General features: G+C 37.2%; 1 protein-coding gene, 1 non-coding gene and 1 pseudogene across 2 annotated transcripts in view; 1 reads left to right on the forward strand and 2 right to left on the reverse strand.

The window, feature by feature from the left end:
- Positions 1-26,812, reverse strand: part of IPO11 (importin 11) — a 217,116-nt gene that overhangs the window by 186,150 nt on the left and 4,154 nt on the right. The window contains exons 2-3 of the mRNA XM_036070953.2: positions 11,331-11,474; positions 8,385-8,485 (exon numbers count right to left, since the gene is read on the reverse strand). Of these exons, the coding sequence (XP_035926846.1) occupies positions 8,385-8,485; positions 11,331-11,468 (239 nt within the window). The 5' untranslated portion in view covers positions 11,469-11,474. The remainder of the gene's footprint in view (positions 1-8,384; positions 8,486-11,330; positions 11,475-26,812) is intronic.
- LOC118522131 (U6 spliceosomal RNA) lies at positions 8,180-8,280 on the reverse strand. The gene has a single exon (XR_004910483.1). It is a non-coding gene; the product is annotated as a U6 spliceosomal RNA (small nuclear RNA).
- On the forward strand, positions 25,551-25,952 carry LOC118522125 (cytochrome c oxidase subunit 6A1, mitochondrial pseudogene; annotated as a pseudogene).

Below are 26,812 nucleotides of genomic sequence, written 5' to 3' on the forward strand. Positions count from 1 at the left end.
CCCTCTTCCTCTGCCACCCACCCCCAGCTCATGCTTTCTCTCTCAGGCTCTCTCTCTGTCACACTCATGCTCTCTCTCTCAAATAAATAAACAAAATTAAAAAAATAAAAAGATTTAACAATTGTAAATATTTATGCCCCCAACATGGGAGCACCCAAATACTTAAAGCAGCTAATAACTAACAGAAAGGAAGTAACTGACAGCAATACAATTAACAGTAAGGGACTTTAACACTCCAATTACATCAATGGACAGATCATCCAAACAGAAAATCAATAAGGCAACAGTGACTCTATATGAGACATTGGACCAAATAGACTTAACAGATATATTCTGAACATTCCATCCTAAAGCAGCAGAATACACATTCTTTTCAAGTGCACATGCAACATGATCTTCAGAACAGATCACCTACGAGGCCACAAAAGAAGCTCAACAAATTAAAAAATACTGAAGTCATACCAGGCATCCTTTCTGAGCACAATGCTATGGAACTAGAAATCAATCACAAGAAGAAATCTAGAAAGAACACAAATAACAGGGAAGTTAAATAACATACTACTAAACAATGAATGGGTCAACCAAGAAATTAAAGAGGAAATAAAAAAATACACAGACATGAAAATGAAAACACAATGGTCCAAAATCTCTGGGATGCAGCAAAAGCTGTTCTAGGAGGGAAGTTTATAGTCACACAGGCCTACTTCCAAGAAGCCAGAAAGTCTCAAATAAGCAACCTAACCTTACATCTAAAAGAGCTAGAAAACAAACAAACAAAAAACCCCAACGAGTAGAAGGAAGGAAATAATAAAGATTGGAGCAGAAATAAATGAAATAGAAACTAAAAAAAACAATAGAACACATCAATGAAGTCAGGAGTGCATTCTTTGAAAAGATCAACAAAACTGATAAACCTCTAGCCAGGAAAAAAAAAAAAAGAAAGACAGAGGACTCAAAATCAGAAGTGAACGAGAATAACCAACACCACAGAAATACAAAATATTAAAAGAGAATATTATGAAAAATTAAATGCCAACAAAATGGACAACTTAGAAAAAATTGTATAAATTCCTAGAAATATACTTCCCAAAACTGAATCAGGAAGAAATAACAAAATTTTTTAAAGACTGATTGTCAGGAATGAAACTGAATCAGTAATTAAAAAACTCTCTACAACAAAAGTCTAGGATCAGATGGCTTCATAGGCGAATTCTATCAACACAGGAAAGGTTAATACCCATTCTTCTCAAACTATTCCAAAAAATGGAGGAGGGAAGCTTCCAAATTCATTCTATGAGGCCAGCATTACCCTAATACCAAAACCAAATAAAGACACTACAAAAAAAGAGAACTACAGGCCAAAATCTCTGGTGAACATAGATGCAAAAGCCTCAACAGAATATTAGCAAACCAAATCCAACCATCCATTAAAAATTCATTTGCCACAATCAAGTGGGATCTATTCCTGAGATTCAAGGGTGCTTCAGTATTTACAAATTAAGCAACATGGGGCACTTGGGTGGCTCAGTCGTTGGGTGTTTGCCTTCAGCTCAGGTCAGAATCCCGAGGTCCTGGGATCGAGCCCCACATGGGGCTCCCTGCTCCACGGGAAGCCTGCTTCTCCCTCTCCCACTCCCTGCTTGTGTTCCCTCTCTCGCTGTCTCTCTCTCTGTCAAATAAATAAAATCTTTAAAAAAAAAAAAAATCAAGCAACATGATACATGACATAAGAGAAAGATAAAGACCATATGATCCTTTCAGTAAATGCAGAAGCGTATGTCAAAGCACAACATTCATTCATGATAAAATCCCTCAACAAAATAGGTTCAGGGAGAACATATCTCAACATAATAAAGGCCTTCTATGAAAAACCCACAGCTAATATCATCTTCAATGGTGAAAAACTGAAAGCTTTTCCCCTAAGATCAGGAACGAGATAAGGATGTCCATTCTCACCAATTTTATTCAACACAGTACTGGGAGACCTAGCCATAACAATCAGACAAGAAAAAGAAATAAAAGACCTGCAAATTGGTAAGGAAGTAAAACTTTCACTATGTGCAGATGACATGATACTATACATAGAAAACTCTAAAGACTTCACCAAAAAACTACTAGAACTCATAAAAAAATTCAGTAAAGTCGCAGGATACAAAATCAATATACAGAAATCTGGTCTATTTCTATAAACTAATAATGAGTAGTAGTAAGAGAAATTTTAAAAATCCCATTTACAACTGCACCAAAAATAATAAAATACCTAGGAATAAACTTAGCCAAGGAGATGAAAGACCTGTACTATGAAAACTATAAAACACTTATGAAAGAAATTGAAGAGGACACAAAGAAATGGAAAGATATCCCATGCTCATGGATTGGGAGAATTTTCTCAAAATGTCCATACTACCCAAAGCAACAAAGCAATCTACAGATTGAATGCAATCCCTATCAAAATACCAACAGCATTTTTTCACAGACCTAGAACAAATAATCCTAAAATCTGTTCTGAGCCACAAAAGATTCTAAGTAGCCTAAGCAATATGTGAAAAAGGACAAAACTGGAGGTATCACAATCCCTGGTTTCAAGATACAGTACAAAACTGTAATAATCAAACCGGTATGGTAATGGCACAAAAAGAGACACACAGATCAATAGACACATGGAATAGAAAAGAGAGCCCAGAAAGAAACCCACAATTATATGGTCAATTAATCTTTGACAAAGGAGGCAGGAATGTGCAATGGGAAAAAGTGTCTTCAACAAATGGTGCTGGGAAAACTGGACAGCTACGTGCAAAAGAATGAAACTGGACCACTTTCTTACACCATCCCAAAAATAAACTCAAAATGGCTAAAAGACCTAAATGTGAGACCTGAAACCGTAAAAATCCCACAATAGAGCAGAGGAAGTAATATCTCTGACACTGGGCATAGCAAAATTTTTCTAGATGCTCCTCCTGAGGAAAGGTAAACAAAAACAAAAATAAACTACTGGGACTACAAGAAAACAAAAAGCTCCTGCAGAACGAAGGAAACAATTAATAAAACTAAAAGACAACTTTCTGAATGGGAGAAGATATTGGGAAATGATATATCCGATAAAGGGTTAGTATTCAAAATCTATAAAGAACTTATACAACTCAACACATTAAAAAAAACAAATAATCCAATCAAAACATGGGCAGAAGACACGAAAAGACATTTCTCCAAAGAAGACACACAGATGGCCAATAGACACACGAAAAGATGCTCAATATCCCTAATCATCAGAAAAATGCAAATGAAAACCACAATGAGATTTCACCTCTCATACGTGTCAGAATGGTTAAAATCAAGAACACAGGAAACAAGTGTTGGCCAGAATGTGGAGAAAAAGGAACCCTCGTGCACTGTTGATGGGAATGCAAACTGGTGCAGACACTATAGAAAACAGAATGGTGTTTCCACAAAAAATTAAATACAGAATTACCATATGATGCAGTAATTCTGCCACTGGCTCTTTACACAAAGACTACAAAGACACTAATTCAAAAAGTTATTTGCACTGCTATGTTTACTGCAGCATTATTTATAATAGCCAAATTATAGAAGCAGCCCAAGTGTCTACTGACAGATGACTGGATAAATATGTGGAACACACACACACACACACACACACACACACCCCAGATACTACTCAGCCATAAAAAAGAATGAAATCTTGACGTTTACAACAACATGGATGAATCCAGAGAGTATAATGCTTAGCCAAATTAGCCAGTCTGAGAAAGACAAATACCAGATGATTTCACCCATATGTGTAATTTAAGAAACAAAACAGAACAAGAGAGACAAACCAAGGAACAGTCTTAACTATAGAGAACAAACTGGTGGTTATTAGAGGAGAGAAGGTTGGGGGAATGGGTGATATGATTAAGATGAAGGGGATTAAGAGTACACTTATCATGATGAGCACTGAGTAATGTACAGAAATGCTGAATCACTGTACTATACACCTGAAAGTAATGTAACACTATATTTTAACTATACTGGAATTAATTTTTTTTAAAAAAAGGGATACTACTGGCAAAGTAATACAAAATAGTATGTTGTAAAGTATTCAACCACAACAAAAAGAAAAGACAGGAAGGCATAAATGGAGTCAAAGTATTGTAAGGTTCTTATGTTACCTAGAAAAAGTAAACTACTAATATAAGGCTAGGCTCTAATAAGTCAAGGACGCATATTATAAGCTCTAGAAAAATCACTTGGGTAATAAAAGTGTCTTAATAAACCTGGGGGGAAAAACTGAGTAACAAAAAATTTCCTGAATAATCCAAAAGAGGGAAAGAAAAAGGGGGGAGGAAATCAAATGATAAACAACTAGGGGATGATGGCTTTAACCCCAACTTTATCTCTAATTACAACAAATGTAAATCAACATAATACTAAAATTAAAAGACAACATTTATCAAATTGGATAAAAAACAAAACCCAACTACTTGTTGCTTATACAAAGGATATTTTAAATAGAAAAACAAAGAAACACTTAAAGAAAAAAGCAGAACAAGATATACCATGCAGCCATAGATGGCTGATGTGCCTGTATTAAAATCAGACAAACTAAACTGGAAGCCCAAACACATTACTAGAAATAAAGGGGAACATTTCATAACGAGGACAAGGTCAATTCCACAAAAACATAATGACCCTTAACTTATATGACCTGAGTAGTATAGCCTCAATATACGGAGAGCAAAAACAGAATGTAAAGAACAAATAGCCAAGTCCATAATCATACCTGGAGATTAACCTACCTCTCTCAGAAAATGATGAAAAAGGTGGCAACAAAATCAGTAAGGATAGAGAAGACGTGAATAGCGTAAGTGATAAATATGACCTAACTGACCTATATCAAACATTACAATCCACAACGGCAAAACACACATTCCTCTCAAGGGCACATAAAACATTTACCAAAGTACCAAATGCTGAGATAACTAAACAAGACAGTACATTTCAAAGAATGAAATCGGTAACAAAAAAAATAACTAAAAAGCCCCACATGCCAGAAATTAAGCAATATACTTCTAATTAACCCATGGGTCTAAAAAGAAATCACAGGAAGAATTTTAAAATATTTTTTAACTGAGTGGTAACAAAACTGAATTAAAGCTAAGATTACAAGAAAAGCCCTAATGTTTTAAATGCATATATAAGAAGTAAAAATCAATTATCTATGCTTCCACTTCAAAAACCTAGAACACTGCAAATTAAATCCAAAAAAGTAATAGGGAGTACATCAAGCCTTCGGAAGTATAACAACTAAAGCAAAGACAGGCCAGAGGACAAAACAGAGAATCCAAACACAGACCGTTCCAGGTGCAAGGCCTGATCCCTGACACGGGAACCACGGAAATGAGACAGGGCAAGAGTGACGGCTGCTGGGCCTCCTTCACATACACCCCTTACACAGAAATCACTTCCAGACAGATGTGAAACATAACACAAAGCTTCTAGCAGAAAACCGAGATTATTTTCATAATCTTGGAAGGAGCAAAATTTTTGTAAATGGGCCCCAAAAGAATTAAATATAAAACTAGCTAAATTGAACCTCATTAAAATTAAGAATTTCTCGGGGCGCCTGGGTGGCTCAGTTGGTTAAGCAACTGCCTTCGGCTCAGGTCATGATCCTGGAGTCCCTGGATCGAGTCCCGCATCGGGCTTCCTGCTCGGCAGAGAGTCTGCTTCGTCCTCTGACCCTATCCTCTCTCAGGTGTTCTCTCTCTCTCATTCGCTCTCTCTCAAATAAATAAATAAAATCTTTAAAAAATAAAATAAAATAAAATAAAATAAAATAAAATTAAGAATTTCTCTTCATCTAAAAACATAAGAAACTGACGGGCACATGACAAAGCAGGAGGAAATATTTTCAGTACGTAGTTTCAACAAAGGACCTACGTCCAAAATACATACAAAGTCCCACAAATCAATAAGATAACCCATTTTTTTATGTACAAATGGCAGGCCCTTCATAAAACAGGATATCCAAATGACTAATAAGTATATGAAAAAGGTACTCATAGTTCATCAGAAAAATGGGAAAGCTACCTAAATGACAGATCAGACCAAGCGTGCTGTAAGAATGTGGAGCAAATGCCAACACTGATATGCTGCAAATACTAACACTTTGAAAAACCAAGTGACAGTATCTACTAAAGCTGAATATACATCCGGCCATCCATGACAATAAAATGCACACTTATGTGCAATATGATACACAAAAGAGTTTTCAAAGAAGCATTATTTTTAATAGCCAAAAGCTAGGAACAACCTTAATGCCCATCAACAGAACAAATAGACACGTGATGGTCCTAAAATGGAATGTCTTACTCGTAGCTAAGAGTGAGCTTTTCATGCAACTACATGGATAAATCTCACAGGTGTAATCCTGAATAAAAGTCAGACACAAAAACAACATATACTATAAGACTTCCATTTATATGACGTTCAGAAACAGGTAAAAACTAATCAAAATAGTGAGAGATGTTCAAATGCTGCTGGAGAGAGGGTGGATAGGTGACTGTGAGGGGCAGGTGGGAGGCTTCTCGGGCGCCAGTCATGTTCCACCAATTCCATGGGGTAGTTACACGGATGTGGCCACATTACCAACATTCTAACTGTACCCACCATTTGTGCACTTTTTCAGTTATGTTATATATTACACTTCCGTAAAAGTTTCTTTAAACCTTAACAGCGAGTAAACAAATGAGCAAACAAGATTAACATTCAGGTGAAAAGAATGAATGCCTAAGGCAAGTCTGTGCTTTCCCATGAGAAAGGATCTCTTAAATCCTTTTATAACTGTGCCGTACCCGCGAAATCATGTTTTCTACCAAAATCTTTTGCTTCAAGCTTGAAATTCAAATTTTCTTCTATGTCAGGAAGCCAGGTTCAAGAGTTTTCATAATTTTAACTAAGAGAATATAATACAATGATTAGCTACCAATAAGAGAATATAATACAATGATTAGCTACCAAGATAGTGAATATGCAAAAAAATATGTACATGTTAAAGAAACAAGTTATTAACCTAGAGAAAAGTTAAGACTGCACCTTTAATTTCATGCACATACTATCATTAGATGAATTCAGATTATACTCCAAGCAGAAACTGTAGAGTATCTAATTAATTAGGACCCAGTTAAAGTTGCACTGTATATAGTAATAATATATAAGCTTAAATTAATCCTCATTCTATGAAAATAGTGGTGGGGCACGAACTACATAAGATGAAACTTAGACAAGAACACAAACAAGCAGATATTTTAAGTGTGCTATATTTAAATGAATTCTGTAACTAATCTTTGCTCCCTGCACTTTGGAAGCCATCTAAAATGTAACTGGACACAGCAGGAGAGAAGTATGCACTGCTGTGATGGTTCCAGGAATTCAGTCACACAATTGCTCATCACTAAATACTTATGAATTCTAAAATAAGACAAAGGGTTTGCTTTACATTACAGTATCCTAAGTGCAGCCTTAAAATATTCTAGTTGCTTCTGATATTATTCAAGGGCATATTTTATATGCACCTTGAAATCCTCTGACAGGTTTATGGTTTTTAAAGGACTTACGAATATAAGAACATAAAGAGCTACAGTGCCATCTACTGGAGAACAAAGACCATGTTACTTCTTTGGCAAAGTTCACTATATTCTATCAAACAAATTCCAGAGTCATGTCTACATTGCATTTCCATCAATCATATAACATGTAATTAACTATTAAGAGAAATCTGTTCGCTTAACCATCTACGGAGCAATTACAACCGAATCTGATGAGATTACAAATGTCTACTACCCCATTCCCACCCACAAAGGAAATTATGCAGAAGACTTGGAAATTAATATCCAGCTGGCTCAGAAAGGACCTGGGATTTCCTTCTCAATGACTTTTTTCCAAATTCCTAACTAACCTCATATTTCTCTTAAAAAAAAAAAAAAAGACTTCTTTCAACATGACTCATTCACTCAGCATTTGTTTTGTACCCATAATATTAGATATCCTCAAAAGCAGAGGACAACAAGAAATCCACAATATCCCTCCCCAAATAAAAAAACTCATGGAGAAAAGCAATAATATGAACACTGACTTATGCAAAACACTTTACTTCTTCAGTAGTTAACACATTTTTCTTTTAAATATCACATGCTTCACGAACATGAATGTCACCCTCCAAAGGGACCGTGCTAACCTTCCCTGCACTTCCAATTTTAGTATGTGTGCTGAAATAAGCACAAATGCATCCTGCCATGTAAAGAATAAAGATTAATAGGAACGTTCTTACACCTCCCTGAATCTGGAAAGGATTACACTGGGAAAGGAAGAGTGACAGAACTTACTGAGGCGCTACACGTCTCCAGTAACGATCAATTCCATTCTTAAAATACAGCACAGCAAGCCACCTTACATTTATATCCAGAGTGTGGTTTGTGAAAATATTCTGTAAATAAAAAACATAGTATTAAAATGAACATGTCATAAGTTAAATTACTATACCGATATTAAAGTACGGATAATATTTTATATGTTTCACTTAAATTTTATCACTACAGAGATTATATATTCTAAGTATCTATAGCTCTATAATTCATATGAGAAAGCACACCTGGTAGAAGTATGTTAATTTTTTAAGCTGAGAAATAAATATCTGGGACTCATTAAACTAGTCTACCTGTAGGTATGTTTGAAAATTTTCCAAATAAAAAATTAAATTCAGAAACAAACCTAATCATGTATCACAACCTACACACGTACAAAACACTGAAATAAACACCTTCTCAATTAAAAAAAAAAAAAAATAGACCCGCCAAAGCATATATTCAAAGATTCTAAGGAGTCAAAACCCCTGGATTCTTAGCACATGCTATGAAATAAACTATTTCAAAGTATCCTCCTTATCAAAACAATTATGCTTACAAATAAGTATGGCAGCAGAACATTAACCCAAATACAGGCAGTCCTTGTTTTGCAGAGCAGTGGGAGATCATAAAAATGACTGTGCAAGCTAAACATGCAACAAGATCTTAATCATCAAGGTGAAAATTACAATTGTTCTGTGACCTTTACACATTTTTACCAAAAATTTATTAACATTATCAAAAATTTATAACATATTTGTAACTGGAAATAAAAATAAAACAAATATTAACACTGTAATTTAAAACATGACCAAAACAGAATTAAAGTGTTTTATTTCCTTATAAAAAATGTACCTAAAATAGTGGGTACATAGCAAACACAGGAATATGTTAATTGACTGAAACTGCACTACACCTCAGACCAAAAACAACTCAAATCCCCAGAGGTGACCTCTTAAACACAACCGTGTGTGAGAAAACCTCAAAATCAAAACAATGATGTAGATATATATTCCTTACTATAAAAAAAACACTGCATGTAAACTATCTAAAAACAGGTATGTATAATTCCATTTTTAGAAAATCATGTACATACCAAAAAAAAAAAAAAAGATTACAAAGATAGTTGTGTAATGCCCACTTACTCCTTAACACCCCTGACAACGAAGTCGGAGACCTTCTTTTGGGTTGTCTTTGCAAAGAATGGTCTTCTCCCACCATATTAATCACATTCGATTTTAACACTTAACATGTCTACCTTCCACAACAGACTTTGTCATAAATATCCATGGAGCAAATGAACAAATGAATGGAGGTAATGTGGGAATACTATGGAAAGATGGTGGATATCAGCCTGTGTCAGCTGCACTTGGGTAACCAAGGAAAGTCAAGGGGCAGGTGTGAATCCAAGTAGAAATATTCCTTAAGTATTTTGAACAATAGGACTGGAACACAAATCTGAGGATCAAATGTACAAATTCAGGACCTCCAAACTAGAAAGAACAGCTAAGGCTACAACAGATTAAAAGTGCCAAGACAGTGAGTTGAGGAAAAAATTAAAAATTCCTGCCTTTAACTTAACGTTTTCCATCTATTATAAATACAATCTACTCCATCTAAAGCAATTTTACTACCCCTCTAAGAAGAAAAGCAGAGTTAATAAATATGAAAACAAAAGGCTTAGGCACTTAATATTATTAATAATTCATACAATGCACAAAAAGTCAATAGTTAAAAGACTATTGGTTTTTTTAAGGTCCAGGAGTAACCAAAGTAAGAAACACCAAAATGTTTTATATTTTGGCCTAAAAAAAACACAAGGCTAATTATACAGCATGTTCATTTAAAAAAGCATACGAAAAATAAGGATACTCAGAAATATTCTAAAGATTTATACTGCACCCAAATTTTACAAACATGATACTGGGATTATCCAAATAAGGATAGAATATTTTATCTTTAAAAATCAATGTTTTAAAGAAAAAAAAATTTTTTATTCAATCTGGATTTTTACCTTTTTTCTACGAAGCCAAATACCCAAACTGCATGTTATGTTCAGAATATCAAGTATGACTCTAGACATGACCAGTATCTTCTTAAGTTTACCAAATAACTCAAATATTTTAGCCATGAAGTAAAAAAACACGTATGTCAACTTCCACAATTTTCTATTTTTACAAGATACAGTAAACAGTTTACTTTGCATTTGCAACCCAGTCCCAAAACTCAATGAGTTTGTGATCCAACTGGTAGCTCACTGCCCTTGCCAAAAGCAAATCTCAAACGTTAACCAGAATTCTAAAATTTTCAGGAAAAAAAAAAAATCAGAAAGACCCTCAATACAAAAAGACATTCTTTTATTCTGGCATCAAGAAAATAATTTTGATTAACCAAAAGCTTTGAACTCCTAGTAAAGTTTAGTTAAAGCATATACTGTTAATTACCATACTCTTTTCCATTTTCACCCAGGAAAAGACCAATGTGTCAAGAAAATGAAATTTTTAGAAGGGGCAAAGAAAACCATGTTTTGAAGTAACACAGTGAGCAAGGTAGACCAAACTGATGCTGCATGGAGAGACCTGAACAACTCTGACAACATAAATTAACTGGGGCAAGAATGAAGACAAAACAGGAAAGTGTACCACATACAGTCCTGAGGTCAGCATTAACATGCTAAAACAGAGCATCAGCACAGTGCTGCCTTCTGAGCAGAAACAACCAATACCCTGCTCACTTTTTTATTCAACAATCAACAAACATTTCAACACCCTCAAGAGCCACGCCCTGAATTAATAAATGGCAGTGGCAATGACATTTAGATCAGTTTCACTAAAGTAAACCACCAATACAAGTAGATTCTTAGAACAATTAAAATAACAGTGTCTCATTTTATTAAAAATAATAGTAAACTATTTTAGAACAACTTACCAGCAACACTGAATAGAAACCTGGCTGTGTCTCCCACTGTTTCAACTGCTCCTCTGCTGGTTTTAACACAGTGGTATCCTGACTGGTGGCCTGTGTTAAGACCTGAAGAACAACAGTGCTGGCACTATTGAGATCCATGGAAACCTGGTAACGATACGTTAACATACTTGAATAAACATACATAAAAAACTAGCAGTAACACAGAGAAAAAGCGTCAATGTTCTGAATTACTCCCATACTTCAATCATTCACCTAACTCTTCACGTTTCTGCTGGATTTCTATTTTTACTATGTTATCACCGATACTCTAAAATTCCAGTAATTCAAATCACTTTTGCTTAAATCAATTTATCATTTTTTTTAAGATTTTTTTTTAATTTTAAAGATTTTATTTATTTGAGAGAGAGAGAGAGAGAGAAACAGCATGAGAGGGGAGAGGATCAGAGGGAGAAGCAGAGCTCCCTGCTGAGCCGGGAGCCCGACGCGGGGCTTGATCCCAGGACCCCGGGATCATGACCTGAGCTGAAGGCAGTCGCTTAACTTAGCCACCCAGGCGCCCTTAAGATTTTTATTTATTTGTCAGAGAGAGAAAGAGAGCACAAGCAGGGGGAGGAACAGGCAGAGGGAGAAGCAGGCTCCCTGCTGAGCAAGGAGCTGGATGCGGACTTGATCCCAGAACCCTGGGATCATGACCTGAGCTGAAGGCAGACGTTTAACTGACTGAGCCACCCAGGCATCCCCAAATCAATTTATTTCTGATGGGAACTGCCTTCATTGTCCCATAAATAGAAGGTAATAGTAAACGGGGAACAAACAAGAAACCCACACACAAAAACCAAAGCTACTTAATTCTGATTGAGTATCACCATCTGCCTAAGACTAAGCACAATGCCTTCTGTCTTAAGGAGATTAATAAGTGTTACAAAAGAATTAACCACTATATCCCTAGTAAGATCAAAAGAAGAAAAATGAAAAAGAAGTTCTTTGACTCATTGCTAAGTACCTCAGAACATCATCTTATATGCCACCAAAAATATGTGTCTATAAGTTAAAAGACAAACGTATAGTCAAGAAATACTGTGGGGGAAAAAATGAACTAAGTCAACAAATATAAAATATAATATAAAAATAGAAGCCCTAAGTTAGAAAGGATCTTAAGAGTTATATCATCTAATCCTATACCAGGTCATCTGAAGCCATTCTAAAAGTTCATTTAGCAATTTACTGAATTCTCTAGCATTGTTCCTAATCACCCCCAAAACAGTATACAACTGTATACTTACCCAAGTATGTCTAATTGTTCACAATACACTTATATGAAGTATATAAAATTAAAATTAAAAGCTAAAAGTAGACAGAAAATAAACCTCAGTGCAGAAGTGACTGAGAATTAGCTTTGTGATTATAGTTGTACCTAAAACTGAAAACTGTTCCAGACAGTAAAAGTTTGACGGTCATTAATCCCTAAACATAGCCAAAGCAAACACTTCCTAAGAGTTGTAATTAAGTTGCAATAACTAATGAAAACGGAAGGTCCCAAATGCTGACTCAACAAGAAATGACCCAAAGTATTACACCTGTCAAGGAAAACTAACCATTCTAAAGCCTATGTTAGTAAAGCAGGGCTAGGACACAATAACTGGAATCAGACAAAATACTAGCAATTAGCAATGGAGGTGGAGGTGGAGATTTTAAATTGGTAGTCTGTTCTTGTATTTTAGAACTGAGGAGGATACCTTGTAAAGTGCCTCCCTCACTAACTGGGAGCTCCCTCAACAATTTAAATCTGTGTTCACTATCAGTTGAAAATAAGTGAATGGATTTACATTCAATTTAGAGGGCTTGTTGGTCATGTATGATTTCAAAGACAGGCTACCTGAGAGCAATTTACTTTATGGAGGCCCTAGAAGGTATTTTAAGGAGAGAGCAGTATGTTTTTCTGTCTAGGAGAAATACAATGCAAGCCACAAAAGCAAGCCATGTATGCAATTTTACATTTTCTAGCAATCATGTTAAGAAGTGAAAAGAAGTATGTGGAATTATTTTTAAGATTATATCATATTTAACTCAATATATCCAAAATATTATCATTTCAACATATAATCAATATTTTGAAAAAACTAATTTAGATATTGTGCTTTTTTTATACTAAGTCTTCAAAATCCTGTGTATTTTATATCCTGTGTATACTTAAAGCATATCTTATTTTGAAGATTTTATTTATTAATTTGCCAGAGAGAGAGAGAGAGCACAAGCAGGGGGAGTGGTAGGCAGAGGGAGAAGCAGGCTTCCCGCTGAGCAGGGAGCCTGATGCAGGGCTTGATCCCAGGACCCTGGGATCATGACCTGAGCCAAAGGCAGACGCTTAACGACTGAGCCACCCAGGCGCCCCAAAGCATATCTTATTTTGAACTAACCACATTTCAAGTACTCAATAGCCACATGCAGCTACTGGCTATGTATTAGCATAAGTCTGGAAAAGTCTTACTCAAAGTGTGGTCCAAGGACTGCCAACACCAGCAACACATCCCAGAAATAAAAATTCTCAATTCTCTCTCCAAACCTACATTGTGAAAACAAAGGCTGCAGGTCAAAAATTTGTAAGTTCCTAGTAAGTTCTCTAGGTAATTCTAACTTCCAAAGTCTGAGAAGCACAACTTTTGAATATCTAAAACTGAGGTACATCTGAAAGTCCAGCGAATGCAGTGGATGACAAAATGTACAGCAGTTTCTATTACATGTTCCTGCAAAAGAAGAGTAGACGAGCACTGATCTGCAGCTCTCATAAGGAACCATTATGACATAAAGAACACGAATTCAGTGATTCTTCCCCAATAAGGGGAAGAGCAGCCAGCTAAAATAAAAAAATTTTTTAAAAGCACCAAAATCTGAGCATATATATTATATGCCAAGCATTGTACTAAATGCTTTCTTTATTCACTTATTTATTCCTAATAATTCTGTGTAGTAGATACTATTATCCCCATCTTTTAAGTAGAAAAGTAAAGAATCAGAGACCTTACCTTGCAAAGGCCGCAATCTACGAAACAGCAGGGCTTAGACTTGAACACAAAAGCCACTGGTCTTAATCAGTATCTACTACTGTCTTCCTTGAGGGACAGAACTGGTATCTAACCACAGCTTTGTAGTCCCGGGAGCCCAACAAGATCCATGATCTATGCTTGTTGAACAGGTATTTGGTGAATAAAGGAAAGCGGTGAATTTTGAACCAAAGAGTAGTTTACATTGAACCACATGGCAGCTAATTAACAGATTTATTCAGTAAAACTACTGAAAGCCTGCTGCGTACCAAGCACTGTTCTAGGGGCTGAGAGTAAAGCAGCGAACAAAGCAGTTTCCCTGGCTTCATGACACTTACATTCTAGAAGAAGAAGTGATTTCTGTTTTAAAAAAAGGGCAAGAAAAAAAACAGAGGTAGTAATACGAAGAAAATACAATCATGTTAAACATCAACTGCAAGTTTCCACTGGTTATTCAGGAAGGGTTTCTCTTAAATGACATTTACAAAAGACATGAAAGACAAGAGACCCAGGCATGCAAAGATCTGAAAGCAGAGCTCCAGACAGACAGGCAAAATAATGGAAAACAAGGCCTCAGGATTAGAACCAAACTTAGGAAGGCCAGTATTATTGACACTTAATGAGAAAAAGGGAAAATGGAACCAGATGAAGTTGAAGAAGTAGGCAGGAACAGATCATGTATGACCTTCTAGGAGAAAAAAAGGGTCTTGACTTTTATACATGTACCAAAAAAGCCAGTGGAAGAACATGTGAATATATGAACATGTGAACATAACAGACAAAAGGTTCTACCAGAATTCATCCCCACCCAACCCTACCCTTCAAGAAAAAAGAAAAAGGCCATGTCCGTGGTTGAACTGGTGACGGACAGATCTCTTCCTTTTAAAGGTCTGTTTGTTTCTTCACTGCATTTAGCAAATTATCTATGGGTGACACTTGGACACATTGGGAATATTCTGTTCCCCCACAGATGTTCTTTCACCTATTGGTTTTAACATTTTAGGAGCTACTACTTGAAAAATAAGATCACTGATTATTGTCAACCTCCAGAGAAATTTTTAACTACAGCAAAAATTGTGCAGAGCACTCACATACACACATATCTTCACACTTGTCTGGACTTTTGCAGCAAGGCAATCCTTAAGTCTATACTTGTATCCTTTATGCTTCGCTTTACACTCACCATTCACCTGTTCTAATGGAAGCTGTGAGAGTTTCCATCTCTACCTCCCTCCAGTATCTTTCTCCATACAGGTCCTCCATTGAAGCATATACCCTGTCCCTCCGCCCCCCGCTTTTGAACCTTGTTTCCAAAAAGCCCATCCAGCCTGGGACAAAGAGTGAGCTCTTTGTTCATATATTTCTGGAGAAGCGATTTTGTGCCAAGCACTATGATCGTTGTTAGGATGGTAAGAACCAGAAAGGTCCCTTTCTCTACCCAAATTCTGGGAGATAATGAAGTTGGAAGCAGAGAACTATTCTAATCATTAAAACAAACTGTAAAAAGTAAGATTTTAGAATACTGGTTGGAATCCAGAGTGTATTTCCTCCACAGAAACAATATCATGAGTGGTTCATCTAATGAGTAAAAGGCTTTTAGGTCAGAGAAAGAAACCACCATTTAGACCTTCTACTGGAAAGATCACTAAGTGCTAATTAACTTATAAAGGAAACTTTAAAGGGCAATCAGTTCCTAAATTGCAGATTAAATGCATCATCAAAAATAACGATTCAGAAATGACAGACCTATAATAGATTATTTAAAATACTACATTGCTAGAGCCTATTAAATTTTTTAAAGATGCCATAACAAGACTATAAAAGCAAATCCAGAATGTGGAATAGTATCACTGTTTTATAAGAGGAAGAACTTACAGCTATCAACAGAGTTGTCCAGGGTCAGGAAGCAAACTAGGACATGGCAGAGGGAGGCCTGATAAGCAAATCTCTGGGACACAAGCTCTCCGTATTAGAATAGAAAAGGGCCTCGCCACACCACCCGACTTCCCCAACACCTACAAACACACCGTGTTCTCACATGATAGGTTCCTGGAGAAACAGTCAAAAAGACTCCTGAATCCATTATTATCTAAAAGGATCATGCTTTCTATGTAGTAAATATTCATACAGTACTCAACTGTAGAATTCTTCTGAAAGGACAGCAATGGCAATGAAGAACTGAAGAACAGGGAGAAATGTACTGAGTCATTCAAATGTAAGAATGTAGAAATAAACTTCATTTGGATAAAAGATACAAGACTACTAACTACTGGTGGTCAGTTTAGAGGGTGGTACACCCAGCAACCCTCAATACCCTTTTTTGGAATGAGCATGCTGAAATTTAATAGGGTTGCTACTGTTATTTTCACTTGGTAATGAAGCAGATATATAGCTTGTCTCCAAAAAAAACCTCAAGATCTGAGAGTAACAGAGAAAGACAAAGGGAGAAGAAGAAGGGGAGGGAGGGCAGTGGTGGACGGTAAGGAAGAGACAGACACTGACTAACTCATGGGAAGAGCTAAAGGTATTTCTCAAAGAACTTGAAAGGATCTTCACGGAAACCGTCACCAGATAAGCCTGAAGGCCAGGGAAGCAAGTCTCTCCCAGTAGAAGCGCAGGTGCGTCCCCGCTGCACAGATGTCTGTGCGTAGTGAGAAAAATCCTCTACCTGTGTTAGAAGAATGAATACCTAGGTTTCCTAATTAATAATGTACACATTGAGGTTGCTCTGATTTTCATTAATGTGCATAACTTCAAATGCATAGGCAAGAGGTGAAAATGGCTTGTATTTTATTAGTTCTGAACTAAACTACAGAAGAGAATTATTCAAAATCTAAATGTATGTTCTTTTTTCTCTAAGAATAATAAGGAGAAGGGCGCCTGGGTGGCTCAGATGGTTAAGCGTCTGCCTTCGGCTCAGGTCATGATCCCAGGGTCCTGGGATCGAGTCCCGCATCGGAGCCTGCTTCTCCCTCTGCCTCTCTCTCTCTCTCTCTCTTATGAATAAATAAAATCTTTAAAAAAAAAAAAAAAAGAATAAGGAGAAGGTGCAAATTAAAAGGACAGGCCCTTCACCTCACTATTTTACAATTCAGTCAGTTCAATTTATTACTGGAGTTATTGTAGTCTTGAATACTATTAAGGTCTAAGCAACCCAGAAGTAAGTGACCAAGAGCCTAAAAATACTCATATTCCATAACTGGACTTTTTAGGCTCATTTCTGGAAGTTACTTTCCAAATTCTGGAAAAATCCAAAGTCCAAAGATATACAGACGTGCCTACAGCTGGAAACTTACTAATTTTCATAAAAACAAACAAGTAGACAAGGGAAAACTCAGCACCCCTGCCTGTCACCAACAGACAGACTTCTCAGGCCTTCAATGACTTTAATTTCAGCCATGATGATTTTCTACATTATATTTGTCCTTCATTTTAAAACATGCCACACAAACAATAACTCCACACCACTATTAAATATTAGAGTGGTGAGTGAAATGACTTAGGAAAAAAAAGGTGTATGGTAAAAATGGAACAAGTAGTTTCAAAATCAAAAAAGGTTCCCCCAGTGAAATGACTTATTCAGGCATGGATCAATAAGGGATGCTAAAACCATTAAGTGAAAGAACAACTTTTAGGAACAGAATATTCCCAGTGTGTTCAAATAGATTACTTGCTAAATGCAGTGAAGAAACAAACAGACCTTTAAAATGCTGATATCTGGGGCGCCTGGGTGGCTCAGATGGTTAAGCGTCTGCCTTCGGCTCAGGTCATGATCCCAGAGTCCTGGGATCGAGTCCCGCATCGGGCTCCCTGCTCCGCGGGAAGTCTGCTTCTCCCTCTGCCTCTCTCTCTCTCTCTCTCTCTCTGTCTCTCATGAATAAATAAATAAAATCTTTAAAAAAAAATAAAATAAAATAAAATGCTGATATCTGTCAGTCACCAGCTCAACCAACAGTACAAACTTAGTATCAACAACAGCTGTACAACTCGACCTTAAGTGCCTCCCCATGTGATGTAATAAGAAATATACAACCTCACCTCTAAAATACGGAATCCACCTTAATCTAACCAAGATTCTAGGGGACGCCTGGGTGGCTCAGTGGGTTAAGTGTCTGTCTTCGACTCAGGTCATGATCCCAAGCTCCTGGGATCAAGCCCTGCGTCAGACTCTCTGGGGCAGGCTCTCTGCTCAGCAGGGAGCCTGCTTCTCCCTCTCCCTTGGCCTGCCATCCCCCCTGCTTATGCTCTCTCTCTCTAATAAATAAATAAAATCTTAAAAAAAAAAAAAAAATCTAATCAAGACTCTAGACTTGACTTCCAGTTTAAAAGAACCAGAGGAGAAATAAATGGTAAAATGGTGACACCACCCAACTTCAAGGCTTACAATAAAGCTACAGTAATCAAGACAGTGTGGTACTGGCAAAAACAGACAAATAGATCAATGCAACAGATTAGACAACCCAGAAGGGGTCTTAACCAAGACCCCTTTGCTTCTTAACAAAGAAGTAAAGGCAATACAATCGAGCAAAGAGAGTCTCTTCAACCAACGGCGCTGGAACAACTGAACATCCACATTCAAAAAAATTAATCCAGACAGACCTTACACACGTCACAAAAATTAACTCAAAGTGGATCACAGACTTAATTATAAAACACAAAACTATCAAATGCCCAGAACATAAGAGAAAGCCTAGATAGGTTTTCCAGGGTACAGTGATGCCTTTCTAGATTCAACACCAAAGACATAATCCATGAAAGAAATAACTGGTAAGCTGGACTTCATTAAGATTAAGAACTTTTGCTCTGCAAAAGTCAGTATCAAAAGAACATGAAGAAAACCCAGAAACTGGGAGAAAATATTTTGAAAAGACACAACTGATAAAGGACTATTATCCAAAATATACAAAGAATTCTTGAAATTAAAAAAAAAAAAATCCAATTTACAAATGGGCCAAAGACCTTACCAGACACCTCACCAAAGAAGATACACAGATGGCAAATAAGCATATGAAAAGACGCTCATCATATGTCACCTGGGAAATGCAAACTGAAACAATGAGATATATATATCATACGCCATCAAGAAATGAAAATTAAAACAATGAGATACACATCATACATCATCTGGGAAATGCAAATTAAAACAACGAGATAGCACTACACACCTATTAGAATACCAAAACCCAGAACACTGACAATACCAAATGCCAGCGAGGATGTGGAGCAACAGAACTCTCAGACATTGTTGGAAGGATTCAAAATATCCTTGGAAGACAATATGATGGTTTCTTAAAAAGTAAACATACTCTTACTATACAATGCAGCAATTGTACTTTTTGGTATTTACCCAAATGAGTTGAAAACTATGCCCACAAAAACCTGCACACGTTTATACAGCTTTATTCGTAACTGCCAAAACTTAGATGCAACCAAGATATCCTTCAGTAGGTGAACAAATAAACTATAGTACATCCAGACAAGAGAATATTATTCAGTGCTAAAAAGAAATTATCAAGCCATGAAAAGACATGGAGGAAACTAAAATATATTATTATTAAGTGCAGGAAGCCAATCTAAGAAGGCTACATACTGTGTGACTTCAACTAACACTTTGGAAAAGCCAAAACTGGATACAATGAAAAGATCAGGTGGGTGGGAGGGGAGATAATTAGGCAGATCACAGATTTCTAAGGCAGTGAAAATAATCTATAATGATGGATATATGTCATTATACGTTTGTCCAAACCCACTGAACGCACAACACTGAAAGTGAACCCTTAAGGAAATGAAGCACTGATTGTGATGTGTCAAAGTAGGTTCAATCTTAGTGAAAAAATGTACCATTACAGTAAGTGATGGTGGTAATGGAGGAGACTGTGCATGTGTGGGGGCAGGGAGTATATTGGACATCTCTGTACCTTCTCATTTTAGTGTAAACCTAAAACTGTTCTAAAAAAAAAAAAAAGTTTATAAAAAAAAGGGCAAAGAATTTAAATATACAGTTCTACAAAGATAAACAGATAGTCAATAAACATATGAAAAGATGCCTAACATCATTAGCCATTAGAGAAAAGGAAATCAAAACCACTAATATGGCTATAATCAAAAAGATATAATAAAAGATATTGGTGAAGATGTGGAAAAACTGGAATTCTCATGCACTGCTGGTGGTGTAGCTACTTTGGAAAAGTCTGTCAGTGTCTCAAAATGTTAATCAAACGTCTCAAAAATTCTACCTCTTGGTATATACCCAAGAGAAATGAAGATTTATGTCTGCATTTGTTGTACATTTGTACAAAAATGTTAATAGCAACATTATAATAGCAAAAAGTGAAAACAACTCAAATGTAGTATTTCTATCCAATGGAACAGTATTTGGCAATCAAAAGGAATGAAATCCTGCAACATACCACAACACAAATGAACCCTGAAAACATCACGCTAGGTGAAAGAAGCCAGTCACAAAGACTACATGGTAACTCTTTTAATGAAATGTCCAAAACAGGCAAATTTATAAAAATACAAAGTATATAAGTGGTTGTCTAGCGCTGGAGGATTGGGTAAAAATGTGGAGTGATTGCTGATTGGGATGTGGTTTCTATAGGGTTGATGAAAATATTCTAAAATTGATTGTAGTGACATTCGCACAACTCTGCGAATACACTAAAAACAACTGGACGCTTCCAGTGGATGAACTGCATGGTCTGTGCATTATATCTTAATAAAGCTGTTTGTTTCTTTTAAGTGCCTTGACTATGTAAATGCTAAAGTCAGCAAGAAACAAGGAAGTAACTAAAGAAATGAAAAACAAGTGGCTGGAGTATCAACAACCATAAACTGATGTTAATTCAGAACAAGGAAGACCACTGGTTCAAGAAACTAAAGCAAGATGAAAGCACGTAAGACTTGTGACACAAACCAAGGAGATTCCAAAGATACTAGCCCCATTCAAATCCATACTGCACCATTCGGATTCACTTGCGTTTCGTGACAGAGGCCATTTCAGTTTGAACAAGAAAATTCTTCTCTGTGCACACATTATAGGTGGTTTAACATCCCTACATACTGCATGTTAATAACACTACCTACGGATTTTGACTAAAGATGCTTCCACAGATCCAAATGCCCTCAAGTTAAAGAATCACCAGGGCTACTGAAGCATTCCCCATGAGACTTCATGCAGACTATCAAAGACTGATCTACCTCGGAATAAAAGATATTCAACAATACATATGTAACAAGGAAGAGAGGAGATATTTCCTTGCTTTCTCTTCTCTGCTGCTAAAATATCCTATCTAATCAAGAGTTTCAAAGGACCTACAAATTCCTGCATGTAGCTCCAGATCTCCAGGTCATGAATGTGAGCCCCACAATGGGTATGGAGATTACTTAAGGGGAAAAAAAAAAAAAGAAATAAAGAAAAGGTCAAACAGAAAGAGTTCACAGAAACAACAATCTTTCTGGAAGAACAGGAATTACAACACAGTAAAGAGAGAAGGATCTACCAAACATACTACAAAAGTAAACAGTATGCTTCCTAAATGGCTGATTAAAAAAAAAGGAATGAAGGGAAAGGAAAAAGGAAAACAATGAATGAAGGAATCACTGAATGAATGAACAGTCCAATCGGTATCTTCAGCTACTGAAATGGGGCACACTGGAGCCCCTGGGTGGCACAGTTGGTTGAACATCCAACTCTTGATTTCAGCTCAGGTCACGATCTCAGGGTCATGAGATTGAGCCCTGTGTCAGTCTCTGCCCTGGGCGTGGAGCCTGAAGATTCTCTCTCTCTCCTCTCCCTCCGCCCCTCTCCCCACTCTCTCTCTCTCAAAAAAAAGTAAGAAAGGGGGCACATCAAGGCACCAAAATTTAGCAGTACCTTTTACTGGGAATATCTAACACCCTTTGTTCTAATCCTGTGCCCTCTAATCAACTTCCTGATATTTACTCAGTTTATCATTACACTTTTCTTCATTCATTCATTCAAGTATTTACTGAACACCTACAAATGCCAAGTATCATTCTAGGCACTTCAAACGTATCGATGAACTAAAAAGACAAAAAAATCCCTGCCCTTAGAGAAAGTATAATCTAGTGGCGGAGACAGGGAAATAAATGGGTAAACTATACAGTACTTAAGAAGGCAATAAACAGGACCAAAAGACAGCTGTAAGAGAAGTCCAGTCCAATAAACCCAAATGTGTGTGTCTCACTGGGAGTTTTTAGTAAAATGGCATTGATAAACTACAATAAATCTCTTGCCTGTTCAGTGTACACAAGTACTCATGACTGAGTACTTCCTAACAGGAAAAGTTAAAAAGCTTATCCTAGGGGCGGCTGGGTGGCTCAGGTTAAAGGTCTGCCTTCGGCTCAGGTCATGATCCCAGAGTCCTGGGATCGAGCTCTGCATTGGGCTCCCTGCTCAGCAGTGAGTCTGATTCTCCCTCTCCCTCTGCCCCTCCACCCCTCATGCTCTGTCTCTCTCTCTCTCTCTCAAATAAATAAAATCTTAAAAAAAAAAAAAAAGCTTACCCTAAACAACAGTGACCCCCAGCAAGGTACCGCCAGTCCTGAGGCCTCAACTACTGTCACCATTACCCTCTTTGATATCTCTTTAGTTGAAACAAACAAAAAACCACATCTGTATAAAAACTACTAAAGAACAGCAATTATGGTTATTGGCTTTAAAGTTCCTTCTCTTATATAAAACAAAGAAAAAGGAAGGAAAGGCAGTAAGCTAGATTTTGAGCAAGATATAGTTGGTTGAACTGAAGTAATAACACAGCCTAAATTTAATAGACTATAACTGATCGGGTTTAAGTTTAGGAGAACCTTTCACTAAGTGTTAAGGGACCATCAGTCCTCTCCAAATATACACAACTTTGACTGACAGTTTCCAACTACTGGTCCAGGACATCATGGTCTATAACACTGTCTTAAAAGAATCTCATTCTAGAGGCTCCTGGGTGTCTCACTCGGTTAAACGTCTGCCTTCGGATCAGGTCATGATCCCAGGGATCTGAGATGGAGGCCCACGTCAGGCTCCCTGCTCGGCGGAGAGCCTGCTTCTCCCTCTCCCTGCCACCTTGCCTACTCGTGCGCGCCATTTATCAATATCAGTTCTCTAAGCAGTAAATATAGTTGACCCTCAAACACTGCCTATAACTTTTGACTCCCCAAAAGTTTAACTAATAGCCTATTGAGGAGAAACCCTAACAATAACATCAACTGTTGAATAAAAAAATATTTTTTAAGTCACGAGTATTATATCCTGTATTCTTACAATGCAGTAAGCTAGAGAAAAGAAAATACTAAGATAACCATAAGGATGAAAACATACATTTACAGTACTATACTGTATCAAAAAAATACACCAATAAGTGGACCCAGAGATTTCAAACCCATATTAGTAAGGGGTCAACTGCATATCTGATTTAAGCATTTTGTTTTACTGACCAAGAAACTGTGTCCCAAAGAGATTAAGGAGATAAACTGTGACTTCTCTAAAGTCCCAACCTCATTAGCAACATTTCTAGAACTAGTTTATAGGTCTACTATGCCAACCCAACACTCTACTGACTACCACATTTTTCATTTTGATTACAGTGTTGTCCATTAATACCTCAAGTGATATTAACTGATGTGTTTTTTTTTTTTTTTAGTTTTAGACTTGAGAACCAAAATACAACATCGAGACTATGGCTCAATTTCCTGCTAAATTATATTACATAAAAACTGAAAACCAAAATTAATGGAGTCAATGAAAATACCACTGGCGGCATTAATGAGGTAAAACTTAGAAGACGTTTTAAATGACTAAACAAAGAATTATTATACAGAATATACAATAAACCCTTATGAATCAACAAAACAAGAAATACAAAAGAAAATTGGACAAAGGGTATAAATAAACAATTCACAAACAGAAGAAGCCAAAAGGGTAGAAGGGACGCCTGGGTGGCTCAGATGGTTAAGCGTCTGCCTATTCAGCTCAGGTCATGATCCCAGGGTCCTGGGATCGAGCCCCACATCAGGCTCCTGGCTCAGCGGGGAGCCTGCTTCTCCCTCTCCCTCTGCCTCTCCCCCTGCTCATGCTCTCTTTCTCCCTCTCTGTGTCTCAAATGAATAAATAAAATCTTAAAAAAAAGAAGACGTGCTACCTTACTGGTTATCCCGAATCTAAAAAACAAAGCTATTATTTTACAATCATCGGATTAGCAAAACTTAAAAAGTCCAAAAATATTCAACACTAGCAAGAACATATGGAAATAAAGACCCTTATGCATTGCTGCTAAGAGTATACATTGGTACGACCACTTTGGAGAGCAATCCTGTCATCTCTAATAAACTTAAATGTGTGTGTGTGTGTGTGTGTATCCTATGACCCAACATGGTGTATCCTATGACCCAGCAGTTCCACACTTGGTGTTATAACCAAGGAAACTCCTACACTGACTTACAGGGAGGAGACAAGGGTAAAGGGGCTCATCTTGGGAGTTGTCTATAATAAGAAATAAGAGACAAGATGTGTCCATCTATAGTGGAATAGATACATCAACTCTATCTTGTAGAATTGGTTTCTTCTGACTGTAAAACTCTTGCCTCTAGATATCTGCATGTCTTGATCTTTAACTTCAATTCAGTCTTTGCTCAAGTTATCAATTCATCAAGTAGGTTGTCCCTGACCACCAAATTTAAACTACCTGACCCTTCAACCCAGAATCCCTCTGGTCTGGATATCTTTCTTAATTTTTCTGCATAACAGTTTTAACTACTTGACATTCTAATATCTATGTGTTTATTGTCCTGACTCCCCCAGTTAGAACTTAAGATCCAGAGACCAGGAACTTCAATTTGCTTAAAGGTATTGCCAGAATCTAAAAAAGTACCTGGCACATATGAAAGCAATGACTAAGTATTTGTTAAATAAATGAATTCCATCACTAAATCACAATCTCTGCTTATACTTGTGTCAAGTCACAAAATGAACCCATCTCTGACTTTTCAAGCCCACTCAATCTCACCTCCAGAGTATGTAACAATCCACCTTGTTTCAACTCTCTGGTAATTCAACTTGCATTCACAGTACTCAACAAAGAAGGCGCTTCTACTGGCTAGCCACTACTCTGAGAGATTTAAAAAAATATAATAATAAGAGTCTTTGAAATTCAGTTCGAAGATGGCGGCACTGGCTGGGTCCTGGGTTTCCAGGCTGCTAGGTCGGTCCAGGGCTCACTTGGGGTGGTCCTTGTCAAGTGGCGTCCAGGGCAAGGAGGGCTCTGCACACATGTGGAAGACCCTCACCTACTTTGCAGTGCTCCCAGACATGAGAGTAAGCATCTTCCCAAAGTTGCATCACAAGAGCACAAGAGATTCGAGTTCATCGCCTAACTCCAAATCCACATCAGGTTCAAGGTCTTTCCCTGGAAAGATGGTAATCATACTCTATTCCATAACTCTAATGTGAATCCACTTCTGACTGACTGGCTATGAAGATGAAAAAAGAGAACCCAGACCACTATCCAGTGGGGACCACAGCACTGGTCTGGACCATGACTCTGCACAGGGACCAGAAAAGTAAATGGAACCTTAAGCTCACCTTCCTTACTTGTATCAAATGATGACCAGTATACTGATCTTCCATCCCTTTGGTTACAGCAGGAGATGGCTTAATACAGAACGTAGATCAGATCACAAATAAACAAAACAAAATAATCTTGGCATTCAACTCTCAAGAGGAAAAAAGATGACAAAGCTGTTTCAGAAGAACTTAAGTGGAAGACGTAACTCAGCCTAAGCAGGCTGGGGAAAGCCTGATGGGGCAGGAAAGGGGGACAAGACAGCATTTATGCTGGGTCATGAAAGTGGAGAAGGAGTTATCCAAACGAGTATGTTATGGGTGTCTGTCAAACAGATGATGGGTACATTCTAGGCAGAAGACACACAACATATTAATGTCTCAACTTTAAAAAACATTCTAACACTTCTGAAGAATTGCAAATAGTTCAGCATGACAGAATAACGTGAGGCAGAAAACAGCAAAAGAAAGCAAAAAGCAGGGGCGCCTGGGCGCCTCAGTTGGTTAAGCGTCTGCCTTTGGCTCAGGTCATGATCCCAGGGTCCTGGAATCGAGTCCCGCGTTGGGCTCTCTGCTCAATGGGGAGCCTGCTTCTTCCCTCTCCCTCTGCCTGCTGTGCCCCCTGCTTGTGCTCACTCTGTCAAATAAATAAGTAAATAAAATCTTAAAAAAAAAAAAAAAAAAGAAAGCAAAAAGCAAGCTAGGTCCAAATCACTAAGGTCTATATTTCCTAAATTTGGTAGTCTGGATTTTAATCCTAAAGCCTGAATGGAAAGACTGCAGAAAAACACTATAATCTGCCTGTAAAAACGGGAAGGGTAAAGAGGGATTGATATCCATTCTTAGGAGAAAGGAAATTATTT

This window comes from Halichoerus grypus, chromosome 2 (assembly GCF_964656455.1).
Source record: "Halichoerus grypus chromosome 2, mHalGry1.hap1.1, whole genome shotgun sequence".
In the NCBI taxonomy this organism is placed as follows: Eukaryota; Metazoa; Chordata; class Mammalia; order Carnivora; family Phocidae; genus Halichoerus; species Halichoerus grypus.